The 13996-nt window shown below is 45.8% G+C and overlaps 1 protein-coding gene across 2 annotated transcripts in view; it reads right to left on the reverse strand.

Moving 5' to 3' along the window:
• The window catches only part of MFN2 (mitofusin 2), a 383353-nt gene that overhangs the window by 303556 nt on the left and 65801 nt on the right, over window positions 1-13996 (reverse strand). For both annotated transcript variants that reach the window (XM_069609906.1, XM_069609907.1), the window contains exon 2: window positions 5439-5617. In XM_069609906.1, the coding sequence (XP_069466007.1) occupies window positions 5439-5613 (175 nt within the window). In that variant the 5' untranslated portion in view covers window positions 5614-5617. The remainder of the gene's footprint in view (window positions 1-5438; window positions 5618-13996) is intronic.

Below are 13996 nucleotides of genomic sequence, written 5' to 3' on the forward strand. Positions count from 1 at the left end.
ACCAGAATCGCACACACCTGAAGGCCCTTTCCCTTCCCCAGAGGGATAAAAGGTGGAGAACACTACGAGCAAGGCAGACCGCACAACACGACACCTATCCCCGGGCGGCAGTTTGAGAAGAACGGCGGTGAGAACTGAAGGGATAAGGAGGAGAGAAGCGACGTTGCCCTTTCCGACCCAGACCTGCGAAGCCTGCGTGGAAGGAATCAGAAGACTGCGAACAATAGCCAACGTATGTTGCAGTAGATGTCAACGGTACACAGAGCACACCTGCGCCGATAAAAGGAACAGAAAGGGACACTTGCTACCATGGTACCGTGCTTGACTCCAGATACAAGGAAAGCCAAGCAGTTCATCACAGCCAGTAAGTTGAGGGGCGAACCGATAAGAAACCGAACTATGTTCAACGAAAGTTGCAAAAGACAAGTTAAGGGAAGTTCAAAGAACTGTTAGCGCCCATGGGAGAAGAATCCTGCATAGTGAGAAACGTCCATGGGAGATGAATCCTGCATGGTGAGAAAAGAGAAAGAACTGTGTGGTTGGCAAGAGTGAACCTGTCAGAGGGATGCTGGGTCGAAGCCTGATGCCTCAATGAACATTGTGTTGTGTAAGGAAGACATGGTATCAAGAATAGACAGACATGTGATCACAGTTCAAGGGTGTTTATTAAACTGTATAGGTAGGTTGGAAAAAACGCCTAATCTAAACCGAAATATGAGATGGGAGCAAGCTACGACCATCAAAAAATAATAAGGCAGTCCTAGTGGCGTCTTGTCAAATAATAAGGGTCTATACTAAACAAAAAAAAAAAAAAAAAAACATTGGCAATCCTTACGACTAAATACAAAAAGTGCGTGGGATAGGGTTCATAAGAAAGAATGAAGTGTTCACAAATTATACTTCAGGAAGGTCTCCCTTCCTCAGCTTTTGAGCACGGGACAAGGTGTGACTCCAGAGTACAGCACATGCTCAAGCTTTCCCAGCAGGGGACTACAGTACCGTTCTCCGGTATCAGGACCTCCGGTGGATAAGTCTCTTTTCTACAAAAGGTCTCTTGCCTCAGAGGACCTGATGTGGTCAAAATAATAAACAAAAAGTTCTTTCTGTCTGGATGTTGGGGGATGGCTTTCCACCCCTGCATCTCCCTCTTTCGGGCTCAGATCCACAAAAAATTCCTAGAGAGGGCTTGGTGTGTTCAAAAATAATAAACGTTTCTTTCTGTTTGCACTTGTGGTATTGATTCTTCGCCCCTGGGTCCCCCTCTTGCGGACTCGGACCCTTCTCGCATATCAGCCTCCCTCTGTCGGGTTCACTATGTCTTGTACTTTCCAGCAATTTTATCCGTTACCCTCACGTGTCGGTGGGTGATAGCTTTTCACCCCCTCTGGATCCTCTCTTTCGGGCTCAGACCCTTCTCGAAAATTGTAACAAAACTTTTATAGGTAAGTAAGGTGGCGTGTGCTGGCTCACTATATAAAATGTAATGGGGGATGAAAATCCCTCTTTACTACTTGGGACCTGTAGTTCACCCAAGTATATTACAGAGAAATTAATAGCGAAGCCCAAAGGGGCGACCCAGCCTAAGCCCAAAAGTTAAAGGAAACTATAACTCCAAACATTTACTATGGAGAGAAAAAGAGTAAAAGACTAGGTGAGGGGGGAAAAAGATTCCCCTTCACCTAGGGACATGGTAAACTAGTTACCTAGTCAAAGCAAAACCTTCCAAGGTTGACATAGGTCAGAAGATTCATCATAGATATGAAGATCTTACCCAACACCATCCTTTACATCAGGACCCAAAATGCCATATTGTCAGTCGGTTAGGAGAGGTGTGGGGTAGGGGTAGTTAGGCAACTTTCTCCTTGGGCAACACTTGCTCCTTACCCTAAAACTACTCCTCGTACTCTCGCTTAGAGTATGTTGGCTTCTTTCCCTAGTGCATGAAATCCTGGGTCAGGGTCACTTGCCTAGCACAAAACTGCTACACCACCTCGAACATTATACATCTGGGATGGAGGCATGCTTTCTTCAGTACATGCAGCAGCAACGGCATCCTCACTGGGCATCTCCTTACCACTTGGCCTACTCTGGAGGGATAGCTGTGGTGAAAATGACTATGCCACCCTTCTCAAAAACTGTGACCGCCAACACCGGATAAGGATGTACAGGAGTCCCCAGACTCCTCACAGACAGTATTCCCTGGATGGCCGGCTCTGGCGTCGACCCCACTGATGACATCGCTCACACTCACCATCACTACACTTGGACTTGACACCAACTCCACCAGTGACGGACTCTCAAGCCCGAGTCCTCTGATGCAGAAGTCAGCAATGGTTTATCCCCAATTGGCAGCAGTGCTGCAGTTTTGACGGTCAAAAGCGATGGCAGCAACAACCATCCCTCCTTTCTTGCTGAAGTCTGCCACCACTCCCTACAACAGTAGGGTGTCGGTTGGGCTTATTTTTAACCAGATGAAGGTTTAAACGTGGCTTTAGGGGCACCAGAGCCCTCATCAGTCACAGGGCGCTCAGACGTCCGTTTGTTCTTTCTCAGCCTAACTCTGTTCCCCTTCAGTGCTTCTGTGCGGTTTCTGGTCTTTACTAGCCCTCTCACAGATAGGCTTCTGCAGCAAGGCCAGGAGTCTCTTCTACCTGTCAGACCAGGTTCTGGACATAACTCCCTTGTGTAGTTCGCAGGTGGCATCATCGTGAGGATGAGGGTAGCAGATACAGAGCTTGCAGGGATATTCCTGCCCAATATTCTTCCTGGGAACTTGGTGAACAGCTTAAAACAAGGACAAATTCATATTTGGCTAGCCAGAATGGTTCATAGCTACAGAAGATATCGCTTACAGTAACCCACAGAGCCCTGACAAAGACTGTTCTCAGAAGTTCAAGAAAGAGTCTTCCACGGAGGAGAAATTTCAGCTACATGCAAATAATGTTTTTTTCATATCTAGGGCAGTCAATCGTTTTTTGAGAGGCCACGACAACCAGTTTGTGGATTTGGGGCAGACGTTTACGAGAAAGTGCCCACACAAGCAGTTTCTGGATTTCTGGTCCATTTTAGGACACAGAACATTCCTGGTGTGGATGAAGGGCCTCGAAGATGGAGATCAAGTTGAAGAAAGGACCCGCCAGTACTGCTGGAGAGCAATTGTTTCGGTCCAAGGAACAGTTCTGCCAGTGGTGGGGAAGACGTTGCGGTCAGAGGTAGTTGGTTCTTCCATTGTCCTCAGGGTCAGGTTTTAGCTTCTGATGAAGGGGTCACTAAAGAACAGCCCAGTGCAGAGCGATTGTTTGAGACACACCAGAGAAGGGCCAGCCACTTAAGAAGGGTCAGAAGTACACTGTTGGTGGGCTTGAAGAATAAATGGAAGCACAGGCCCCTGGAGCTTCAGAGGTGGGGAGACGGAACCAGGGTGTCTGCCTGATGTCCTTGGATAAATAGTCTCCAGTCCAGATGGCACGGAGAATCTTTTTTGACCTGGCAGCAAAGCAGCTCCTACTTATGGATCCGGTGATGCAAGTGCAGTCAGGATCATACGTGATACAGGGCATTCGAGCAGTAGTGGTGATCCTACTTTGCCCACCTCATTAAGCGAAAGGAGCTCAACAATCGCTTCCTTCTGGCTATCTGTAGAGGCAAAGCTTCTCTGTAAGATTTGGTGGAGCATAAGTGCTGGTGCAGAGGTTCAGTCCTTTCATGTGGCAGCAGGCTATACAGGAATGCAGGTAAAGAGGTCCAGCACTAGACCAGAGTAGTTAAGAGGGTAAATGTGCATGTCTTTATGCCCTTAGGGATACAGTGAAACAACACAGTACCCAATTTGCACACCATGCATGTTCAAACAGAGAAGTAATTAGCCAATGAAGGACCATCCCTTCTTCGAAGCATAAGCAGGCACTCAAAGGGTTCACATACAAAAAGCAAAGGAAGCCATATTATCCCAGAAAGCCATCTGTTTTTACCAGTGAGAACTGGATTCAGGCTGGCTGCATTGCCCGGTCCAGGCATATAGGCACCCAATGGCATAATATTGTACCTTCCTATCATACAAACAAAGAGGGGGAAGGGAATGTCATGTGTCCCCTCAGGTCTTTGTCCATTTAGTGACTGGAAAAGTGAGTCAAAAAGTACCCCAAAGGGTAGTATTGTTTCCACAAGGTGGAAGCCATATCACACAATGAAAAGCTGCCACCAGTCTAGCCACATGACAGAGTGGGACATCCGGTCTGCAACACTAGGAGGTACCTCTATGGTACCTCTGTCTTACGAGTCTTAAGGACTCAATGCAGAGACCAAAAACAAAGCTACTCTGTCAGGCTTTGGATTACACACTAGCTGAGTCATAAAAAGGATCTAGCAAAAAATGGAGTTTTCCCTCAAAGATCAGCAAAAATCTAGAAAAATGTAATTCTCCCCTAACAACCCCAACATCCAGAGCCAGTTATCTGCTCTGAACCCTGAGGATTTCACCACAGAGCTGACACCCTGCGTCCAGGGATTCTACGTGGGCAGCCACCTCACCTTCCAAATACAGAAAAAAAAAAACCAATACCAACTACTCCTTGTGTGAATACTTAAGCCTTTCCTACCAGACAAGAGCTACATATCGACTGTACAAGCCTAAACTAGCCTGGAAGGAGCAAACCCCCTGCTTGCTGGCCTAGCCAAAATCATCCTATCACATATGACAATCGTCCTCATCTCTGGATCTCTGCAAATGCAACCTCAAAATGCCTGTATTCCCCAAAGTTCCGCTGGCTACCTTACAAATACACATCACCTTCCAAGTCAGCTGCATCATTTATAATTAATTTCCCATGCACGCTCTCTCCAAATTGGAAGACTTGCCAACATTTCTGGCAGTAAGCACATCACCACAAGTCAGGACCTGGCCAGACTAAAGAAGCAGAAAGGCAAAACGAAAAGAAAAAATAACAAGCATTCACTGTATTTGCTACAGACCCTGGAACCTTAGCCCCACCAATATCAGATTATTCATGCAATTAGGAAAAGTAATCCAGCCAATCCGGCTTCAAGAAGAAACTTCTTTACACTGCCCAAGATAGACCCTAAGAATACCTCCCAATCGCCACAATCTGCAGCCTAATCCTATATTCCACACCAACTTTCACCACTGATACATGGTCCCAACTAACTTTAAATGTTTGGCAATCCCAAATGGTATTCCAGGAGCAAATTCTATGTTGCAAGACTGTTGGAAACATCTAATGATAACAGTAAGCCCACTGATGCACACCACTTCACGAACCAAAGTTTGCCGTCAATAAAAACAATAAAATAATTACAAGCATATTCATTCACTTCATCCGCTCACGTCACCGAAAGCTGTGCCACTTTCCTAATTAAACATAAATAGTGGTATAGTATCTTAAACAAAAAAGCTCTTCAAGCAAGAGTGAGAAAGTTACCTTCCAGAAAGGTGGCGCTCTCCTGGATGTAAGCTCCCAGCTGTTCAAAGATGCCATTGATCTTCTTCTTTGCAGTAACAAAGTGTTTGAGTGGGGAAGCATTCACATCGGCCATGAGTCTCTTGTCCTTCTTGGCAGCAATCACAGGACTAGAGCGGGTGAACAGTAGGGACATCTCGCTGTAAATATCAGACATGCAGAATTAGATCAGTTATTCTATATCAAACTATGTGCACATCCATTTAATGATTAGCCTCAGGAAACAATTGTGTCAAACATAAAATAGAAATTACATTATCAGTTATATATAATACATTAGCACCCTACGCAGAGAGCTAGCTAATGAGGGAGCTCGGAACGCCTGCTATATTCACTAGTATCAGGCCCCTGTTCCAAGCTGCCCAAGCGCTGTGGCGCCCCTCGACCTGTGCCTCTTTTGCTCCACTGTATGCCACCTTGGGTACCAGCTAAGAAGCACATGAGGGTGCTAAAGCAAATATTTAATTAAATGAACAAGTGACTTAGCTTTCTTTACTCACGGCATGCCGCTTCTGTGATGGGGAGTCGACTTTGTGTTGATTACTTCACTATAAATAGCACTTAAATCTGGCTCCATCGCCTAGAAGCAGCATCATCGGCCCAAGGTAAGTCAGGTTTACCTTTTTATAATGTATGTTTTATTTTATTTTGCTTTCACAGTCACATGTGCTTTTTTGCAGGAGCGAATGGCGATATAACCCCATGCAGCGGGTCAGGTCACCTCAGTAAAAATCAAGTTACTGGTTATAGTAGTTTGGTGCAGTGCTTTTCGGAAAGCACTGGCTTCAATAATGGACTTTCTTGAAAGAGATTGTACTTTAGTTTCCACGTGTTGAAGGACTACAAAAAAAACTCGCTTTCTTTTGATCAAAGTGTTCATCGGATTAGCTAAATCGGAGCACAAAGTTAAAGCACATAGAACTTTCTATTGGGGCAGATTCATAAATGCCTGAGGTTTACTCAACTTCTACCCATCCTCTTCAATCTTAGCAAAGTGGTAGGTGGTTTGTGATAAAGTATGGACGGTAGGCAATACCGATTAGGGTTCACACAGAGGTTTATTGCAGGAGCCCCCGGAGGACACAGTCATCCGTAGATCAACCACCATCTCTCAAAAGCTCTCATTCCAGAGCTCTATCAATACATTCACGTGCATACCACTTGACAACATATTTAACGTGGTTATGCTGAGACATGGGGAACAGGCATTTCGATCTTAAAATCTGACATAATTGCTAAGCCCACATCCTAAAAACAAGCTATAGAAAAAATATATACAAATCCGATAGAAAATAAAATATCCGATTTCAAAGAAAGACTTGGAGTGGATAAAACATTATTGATCCGAGATCCTTGCAGCCCTGTTTTTAGCACAAAGCCAGCTAATAAACGGCCACCACGCGACAAGGGAAGCCTTTATCTATTTAAGGCTGTATGTATATAACCAGCTATTTAAGGCTGTATGTATATAACCAGCTATCACAAATACCGCCAAGCTTGTGGTGGAATAAACCAAGATTAGCCACTTGTAGACGTCTTATCCTATTTTCGGACATCTCAATTCAAAGTATATTATTGCAAACAGATAAAGTTCATGCCCTTCATTTATCTTATTGTAGCACTACTCTTTTACGCATTACAACCGGTTTACGCTTTGATCAGTGTTCCCTTAGCAATTCAAAAAAGAAAAGATTAAATGATGATTTTCAAATTTAGACAGGGTTTTGTGGATGCATCTTCCAGTCGAAGCTCTTAAGAAAAATGGCCACATGAATTTCTGCAGCACCATTTGCACAGCTGAGGAGGGTATGTTGCTGCTGCTTAAACATGTATTTCCATTACCCATCCAACTTTCGAAAGAAGTTAAGCGAACTGAAGAAAACATTGGAAATCACACGTGAGAGAATAGGAGTGACGGAAGTCAGAGGAGAGTCCGAACAAGAGCGCAAAATGAGTCAAAACAGGGGTGGAATAGTGATTGAAAGATAGTGGAGAGAGAAACAGAGAAGGGCAACACGTTGGCGAGTCACCCTAGAGATTTACCTTTTGATGTTGGCTTATGGGACCTGTGCTGCCTTCTACAATGAAACTAACTAGGGTAGAAGGGTGCTGGACCAGGCAGGGCTCGCAAAATCTACTAGCACACTAGCATTGACGAGGAGATTCTCTGAAGGGTACCAATTGCATGATACTCGACCCTCCTGGGGAGTATGCAGATGTGAAGCTTTTATTTGATATTTACTGCATGTTTGCAAAAAATGAAAAATAGAAAATTTCACTGTGCATTGCTGGCCTTTGGGTGGTGCCTTTGCACCAAATATGAAGTGTGCTTATGGGGACATGCCTGCGCTTTCTGTAAAATGGTGCAAATATTTTGTCACCCATCACCATTGGGAGAGTGCATTTCTTGAAGGTCGAGTATGTAAACTAAGAAACTCGCCTTGCGGGTTTAGTGGGATTTTTAAGAATTTGCATGGCCTCCAAACACCCCTGCCACAACAGCATGACTCAACTCTCCCTCTTTTGGGTGGTTGACTCAGACCTATTTTCTGTCAACAAGCCAATGTTTTGTGTGCTTGATAGCAGGGGATGCAGAGAGAATCCTGACACGTTGCAGATGTGGCCTCTTTACAACTACTGCTCAAATAAAAGGGGTGGGGTTCAGAAACATTTGCCTCAAGTGAGCTTTGTCATGGAAAAGTTTGAAGATCACTGCTTTGACCTTTTTGGCTTAAGGTATTGAATAGAACTTTGTTATAGAATGCAGCCCTTAGGGCGTTTGGTTTGCTTTCAAATTACAAAGTTGAACAGTAATATAATTCTCAAACCCTGGTAATTATGAATCCAACCATAAAACTAGAGGCTGTAAAAATGTTTGCAAATCGAGGAGCAATTGTAGAAAGAAACTTTTTGGGGAAAAGCATTTGTGCAATGGCAAATTCCCAGGAATTTGAATAGAACTTGCTCAACGTGTGCCCCCCCCCTTATAGACTTCAAGGTCTGCTTTTATGGTCTTGCCCTGGTGCATACAAATATGGTGCTAGCCATCACCTACCGAGGGAGAATAGATCTGCTTTCTTGGGCAGGGCACCCCCCAACTACCCACACAAATGACAAACTCACACCCCCATTGGTCTCAAGTTATCCACATACCCAAGATGCGCTGTATATTTTTTTCATTTTGGCTATCAGGTGACACTATAGCCCCACATATAAGCCAAATTTATTGCAATGGTGTAAAGATAGAAGATCGATGGGATGCGAGGATGGACACACAGCTTTTACCCATTGACCAGCCAGGACCAGGCTAATCCCTACAACCACTTCCATCCACTATCTGCCCATCCCCGCTCAAAACAGACCCTCCTGGGATCTCTTAGAGCTACCTCTATCACACAGCAACATCACACGTTGTGCTGTATGGGGCCCAGTGTTTGTTTTAAGCAGTCAGAGTTAATGGCTTAAATGCAATTTAAATGAGTTATTAGGGTAATCTAATGTCTTAATCAAGTAAGACCTTAAGCCACTTGATTGATATGCAATATATGTATTCTCACATCAGTCCCTTGCACTGAAGTCATGTTAAACAGGTTGTGGCGTGTGGACAGGTCTCAAGTCACTTGACTGGCACTGTCATCATATGCCAAGGTACGCACACAATGTACTTGCAGTTGCCATGTTATGGCCGGGGTAGTACCATTATGTGAGGGTCTGGAAAATGCCAACCCCCTTAAAGACCATCTTTATCAAGAGTTCTGAAATTCTGCCAACAATACCCATTGGAGCTTAGGCCATCAATAAGATATTAATTCAAATTGCACTGCTAGTAGTTCATTGCCTATCTCAGGTGTGAGGCTGGGTGATCCTCAAATATGAACGGAGGTTATTACAGGATATTAAGGGCAGGCGCTAGTACACACCCTGCTGTTCTCCTTTTCACACTGGAAACGCAACATGTTTTCTATTCACAGGATTAAAAAATGGCACCTGTGCAAAGTTATTACTACTGAGTATTTGGATATGAATCATGGGTTTAACTGATTTATTTAGGCTATTCCATCATTTATTTTTGCGTAGGTTATGTTATATGGCACTTGTATAGTGCCTACCATTGGTATGGCCTCAAAGCGCTGTGGGATGAACGCCCTTGCAGGATTGAGGTCCGAAATGTGAGATTTGAAGTAAGATTCTAGAATGCATATGTGCATTTTTAGCCAGCCGGAAGGTAGGCAGGAGGTGGCTAAGCCCACGATAGCCACCCATGGAGACCTGGACCTATGGAGATGGGTGCTGTGATAGACTATCAGGAGAGTAGGCAGGTCAAGGACCACATTTTTTCGTGTGACTCGGCTGAATTCTATTGGCAGTGCTGATGTGTGTTGTGAAGTCGCCTAGTGATTGTTGCAGATCTATGCAGGTGGGTGGCTGTGCCCCTGGAAGGATACAGCAGTCTTCCATTGTGATGGGAGTGCTATACGTACCAGTGATCAAGACGGACATCTAGCCTTGTTGTCTCCTCAAGTGACTCATCAGGAGACCCCAACTTTCCTGTCTGGGGGTGATAGTTTACCCAGGAGGTGGACTAGGTCAGTCAGGAGGCAGAGGGGAAGAGCCAGGTCTTGAGAGCCTTCCGGAATTAAAGGTCATCCTCTATATGGCAGATGCTAAATGGGATCGAGTTCCAGATAGTAGGAGCTTGGATGGAGAAAGAAGATCCCCCTATTCTGGTCAATTATGCGACTGGAATGACAAGGAGGAGAGCTGTGCTTGATCTTAGGTTTCTGGTAGGCCTGTAGGGTGTGACATGGTGTTGCAGATATTCTGGTCCTGTGTTGTGCAGTGATTGGTGAGTGATGCACATTGTCTTGAAGATGCATCGTCAACCGATCAGCAGCCAGAGAAAACAGAAGGGTGGGTGGGAGCTGTTCTCTAGGGTCTAGTGCAAGAAGGATCCTTGCTGCAGTTTTTTGTACCCATTAGAGTTTACTAAGAAGTGATGCAAGGGCCCCCAGTTACAATGTAGGGTGTTAGCATAGTATAAGCATGAGAGGACGATAGCAGCAACTGTGAGGGAGAGTCAGGTAGGGGAACATGCGGAGAGTGTCCAAGTCTAGGTAGCAGGTTTTTGTCACCAAGTTGGTGTGCTGCGATAGTGTCAGATCTGAGTCCATAGTGCATCCAAGCTTTTTTAACTGTGTTGGAGGTGGAGGGGGGTGGGCCTAGTGAGTGCAGCCAAGCACGTGGTTGGGGACAGAGGGCAGTCTTCCCGCAGAGCATGATTTAAGTTTTTCCGGTGCTGAGAAGGAGGTGACCACCAGTCATCCAGTGGTCGATCTCTGAGGAGGCAAGATGCAAGGTCGGGGGAGGTGGAGGAAGGGTACGTTGGGCTGTTGAAGATGATTTGGGTGTCCTCTATGTAGTTGCAGTAAGCCAGAATGTGTGAGCAAATGACAGCGTGGAGGGGGTTCAGGTAGAGGTTAAAGAGCAGAGGGGAAAGAGAGGCGCCTTGTGGCACTCTGTGTGTAACAGGGCGGGAGTCGAGGATAAGGGAGGCATGTGTATTATTTGGGATCTGTTGGAGAGGAAGGAGGAAATCCACCTCACAGCTGTGTCCCGGATGTCGAAAGAGTGGAGTCGGTCTAGGAGTGTGTGGTGGTCAATGGTGTAAAAGGCTGCAGAGAGGTAGAAAAGAATTAGTGTGGCACAACCATCAGAGACCAAGGTTCTTTTAAGGTCATCCCACATGGCGACTAGGCATGATTTAGTTCCTCGTAGGGGGTCTGAGGCCGGATTGGGCAGACTCGAGGAGGAGGATGGTTTCTGTGATTGATTGATGTTATTTATAACACGCTTAATACCCAGAGGTTTCTAAGCGCAGACCCGGGGATCAAACTGGTGTCACTCCGCGTTGTCTTGCTTCCAAGGTGAGCACGTTGCCGCTGAGCTATCCTCCTGAGACGTAGAAAGGCATAGATGGATGTAGGCTGTTATGTCGATTAGTTTAGCTATGAATCGGTTGTTTGCGATAGTTCTGTAGTTGGTCGGTAGAAGGGGGTTGAGGGTGTTTTTTGCTTCTTCTTCTTTTAACAGGGGTTTAATGTAGGAGGTCTTGAATTCTGCTGGGAAGGTGTCCAAGGTGAGAGATGAGTTAATAATGGATCTAGTGATGTTGCCAGCACAGGTTGAGAATAGGATTTCTTTTAGAAAAGTAGGGACAGGCATCTCCAGGGGATCCTGAGGGGCAGCTGCTAGCTAGTGGTTTTAGTACAAATTCAGGGTGGGAGATAGAAGAGAAGGGAGAGAAGAGCAAGCGAGTGGATGGTGAGTCTGCGAACCCTGTCGTGGATGCTGGGGAGTGGGGCATGAGCAATGCTATTATAGTGACAATGGTGAGGTTTCTATCCAGGGCTATGTTGTGGAAGTGGTCTGAGAGAGAGACTGGATGTGGGGGTGGGGGAGGCGGTGCAAAATTGGGCCTTGAATTCAGAGATGACCTTATGTAGTTCCCTATAAGTGTGTGGGGGCATTGGTAATTCTGTTCCAGTAATATTAATTAGGCCCTTAGATATTTTTGCCCTGTAGGCTTGGAGCTGCTGTGCATAGGCTATTCTATTCTGTGGCGATGGGTCTGTCAGCCATCTGCGTTATAGGACATGGTTCTGGGATTTGAGAGCTGAGATGAACCATCTGGAAGAGAGACCCTGTCTGTTACAGAAGGATCTGATAGGGGTGAGTGGGGTAAGGGCTTCCGAGAGTCATCAATCAAAGTGGCGCATGGAGAGCTGACCCGGCAGCGGCGGGAGGGAGCACTGGGAAGCAAGCAGGGAATCTGCCAGGTCTGGTGTTACTATGACTTTCTTCCATAGAGGGGAGTTGATGGTTAGCCCTGGGGCTGTCAGGAAGGAAGGTGGGTCTACGGTCAAGAGAGTGAAGAAGATGTCTGCATGGTCCATCCAGACAAGTGTGTGAGGCGGAAGAGGGGTGATCAGTTCAGGAGAGCTGAAGATTGCATTTAGGGTATGGCCTGCAGAGTGGGTCGGTCATGATACTAGGCGTGTCAGATATAGGGTTTCCAGGTTGTCCAGAAGGTATTGTGTCATGGGTTTATGTGGGACGTCGAGCCAGATATCGAAATTCTCTAGCATTGTGAGGGAGAGGTGGGAGACCAAGATGGCTGTTAAAGAGTCACTAAGATTTTCTGCAAAGTATCTATGAGCAGTAAGCTGCGAGTGTGTGTGGGGGTGAGGAGATATTTTACTAGGAGGGATTTGCAGAGTTGCAGGCTTGTTCCTCAGTATGCGAAATGGAGAGGTAGGATTTGTATAGGATAGCAATGCTACCTGCCCTGCTCCTTCTGCTATGCACAATGAAGAGTGTAGCCTGGAGGGAAGGCTTTACGTGCGATGGGCTGGAAGTCTTGGGAGCACCAGCTTTCGTTGATGAAGAGGATGTCAGGGTCTTCAGATGAAATTAGGTTGTTAATTGTTGTGGTGTTTTATTTCCCGCAGATCTGGCATTGATCCATATGAATGTTAGTCTGTTGCTCAGATGAGTGATGAGTAGGGATGAGGGTTTTGGGAAGGGGGAGGGGCTTTGCATGGGGAGCTGCAACCAGGTAGAAGGGGAATGGGTGGTGACTAACTGCAGCAAGAGCAGCCTAAATGCAGACTCTCAGATTATTCCTGCTGGGAGCAGAGTTCTACCACATATCTTTTTTTGGTGTGACACTGAAGTACATCAAGAGAGCAAAGTGTGCGTGCAAGAGTGCAGTCAGCGCAGTCTAACTGCGGTCTATGTAATAGTATGGATAAGGTGAGCGACTTTTGTGATTCATGTTTACTAGTGTCGGAGCGGATTGCAGCATATTAGCTGTGTAGTAAGAACCCTTTGAAAATGGAAGTGATCCTCCAGTCGCTTCTATAGGTTTGCACAAAACGCGATGCCCACACTGGAGTACGGAAGGAATTCAAGGTGGGACGAATGTGGTTGAAAGCAGGGCAAAGCAGAAATCACTGGTAAAGCAACCCGGCAGTAGTTCTTTACAACACATTTCAACACCAACATATGCCAAAATTACAATGTTCTTTCCGAACAGACATCAGGAGGGGCAGATTATGCGCGCCTGTTTAGTATTGGGGAAAACTCTTCCCTCCACCCCCTTTAGAGGAGATTCCCAACGCAGAAATACTTGAACTGGACTGTTCCCCCTTCACAAGCAGTGATACCGCAAATCACCGTTAGCAGCACTGCAGGGGTTCCCGCTCATAACTTTTGCTCAGAAGATTCTCCAAACCTCATCTTCACCTCACCGCCAAAGGGAAATCAGTCATCCCGGTCATCGGTTTCTTCCCTTTTTTCACATAAAACCCTGGAGCAAGCGACACTACCTGTTATGTGCCACTAACATTTCTGCCCTAAACCTTTTTGATGTCCTGGTAAAACTATGACAGCATCAATGACAATTTGAATGAGCACTGGAGAATGATTATTCACCAAAGGGCGAAGCTGACCTTCCTTGA

The sequence above is a fragment of the Ambystoma mexicanum genome, chromosome 8, assembly GCF_040938575.1.
Source record: "Ambystoma mexicanum isolate Mex_15411 chromosome 8, UKY_AmexF1_1, whole genome shotgun sequence".
NCBI lineage: Eukaryota > Metazoa > Chordata > Amphibia > Caudata > Ambystomatidae > Ambystoma > Ambystoma mexicanum.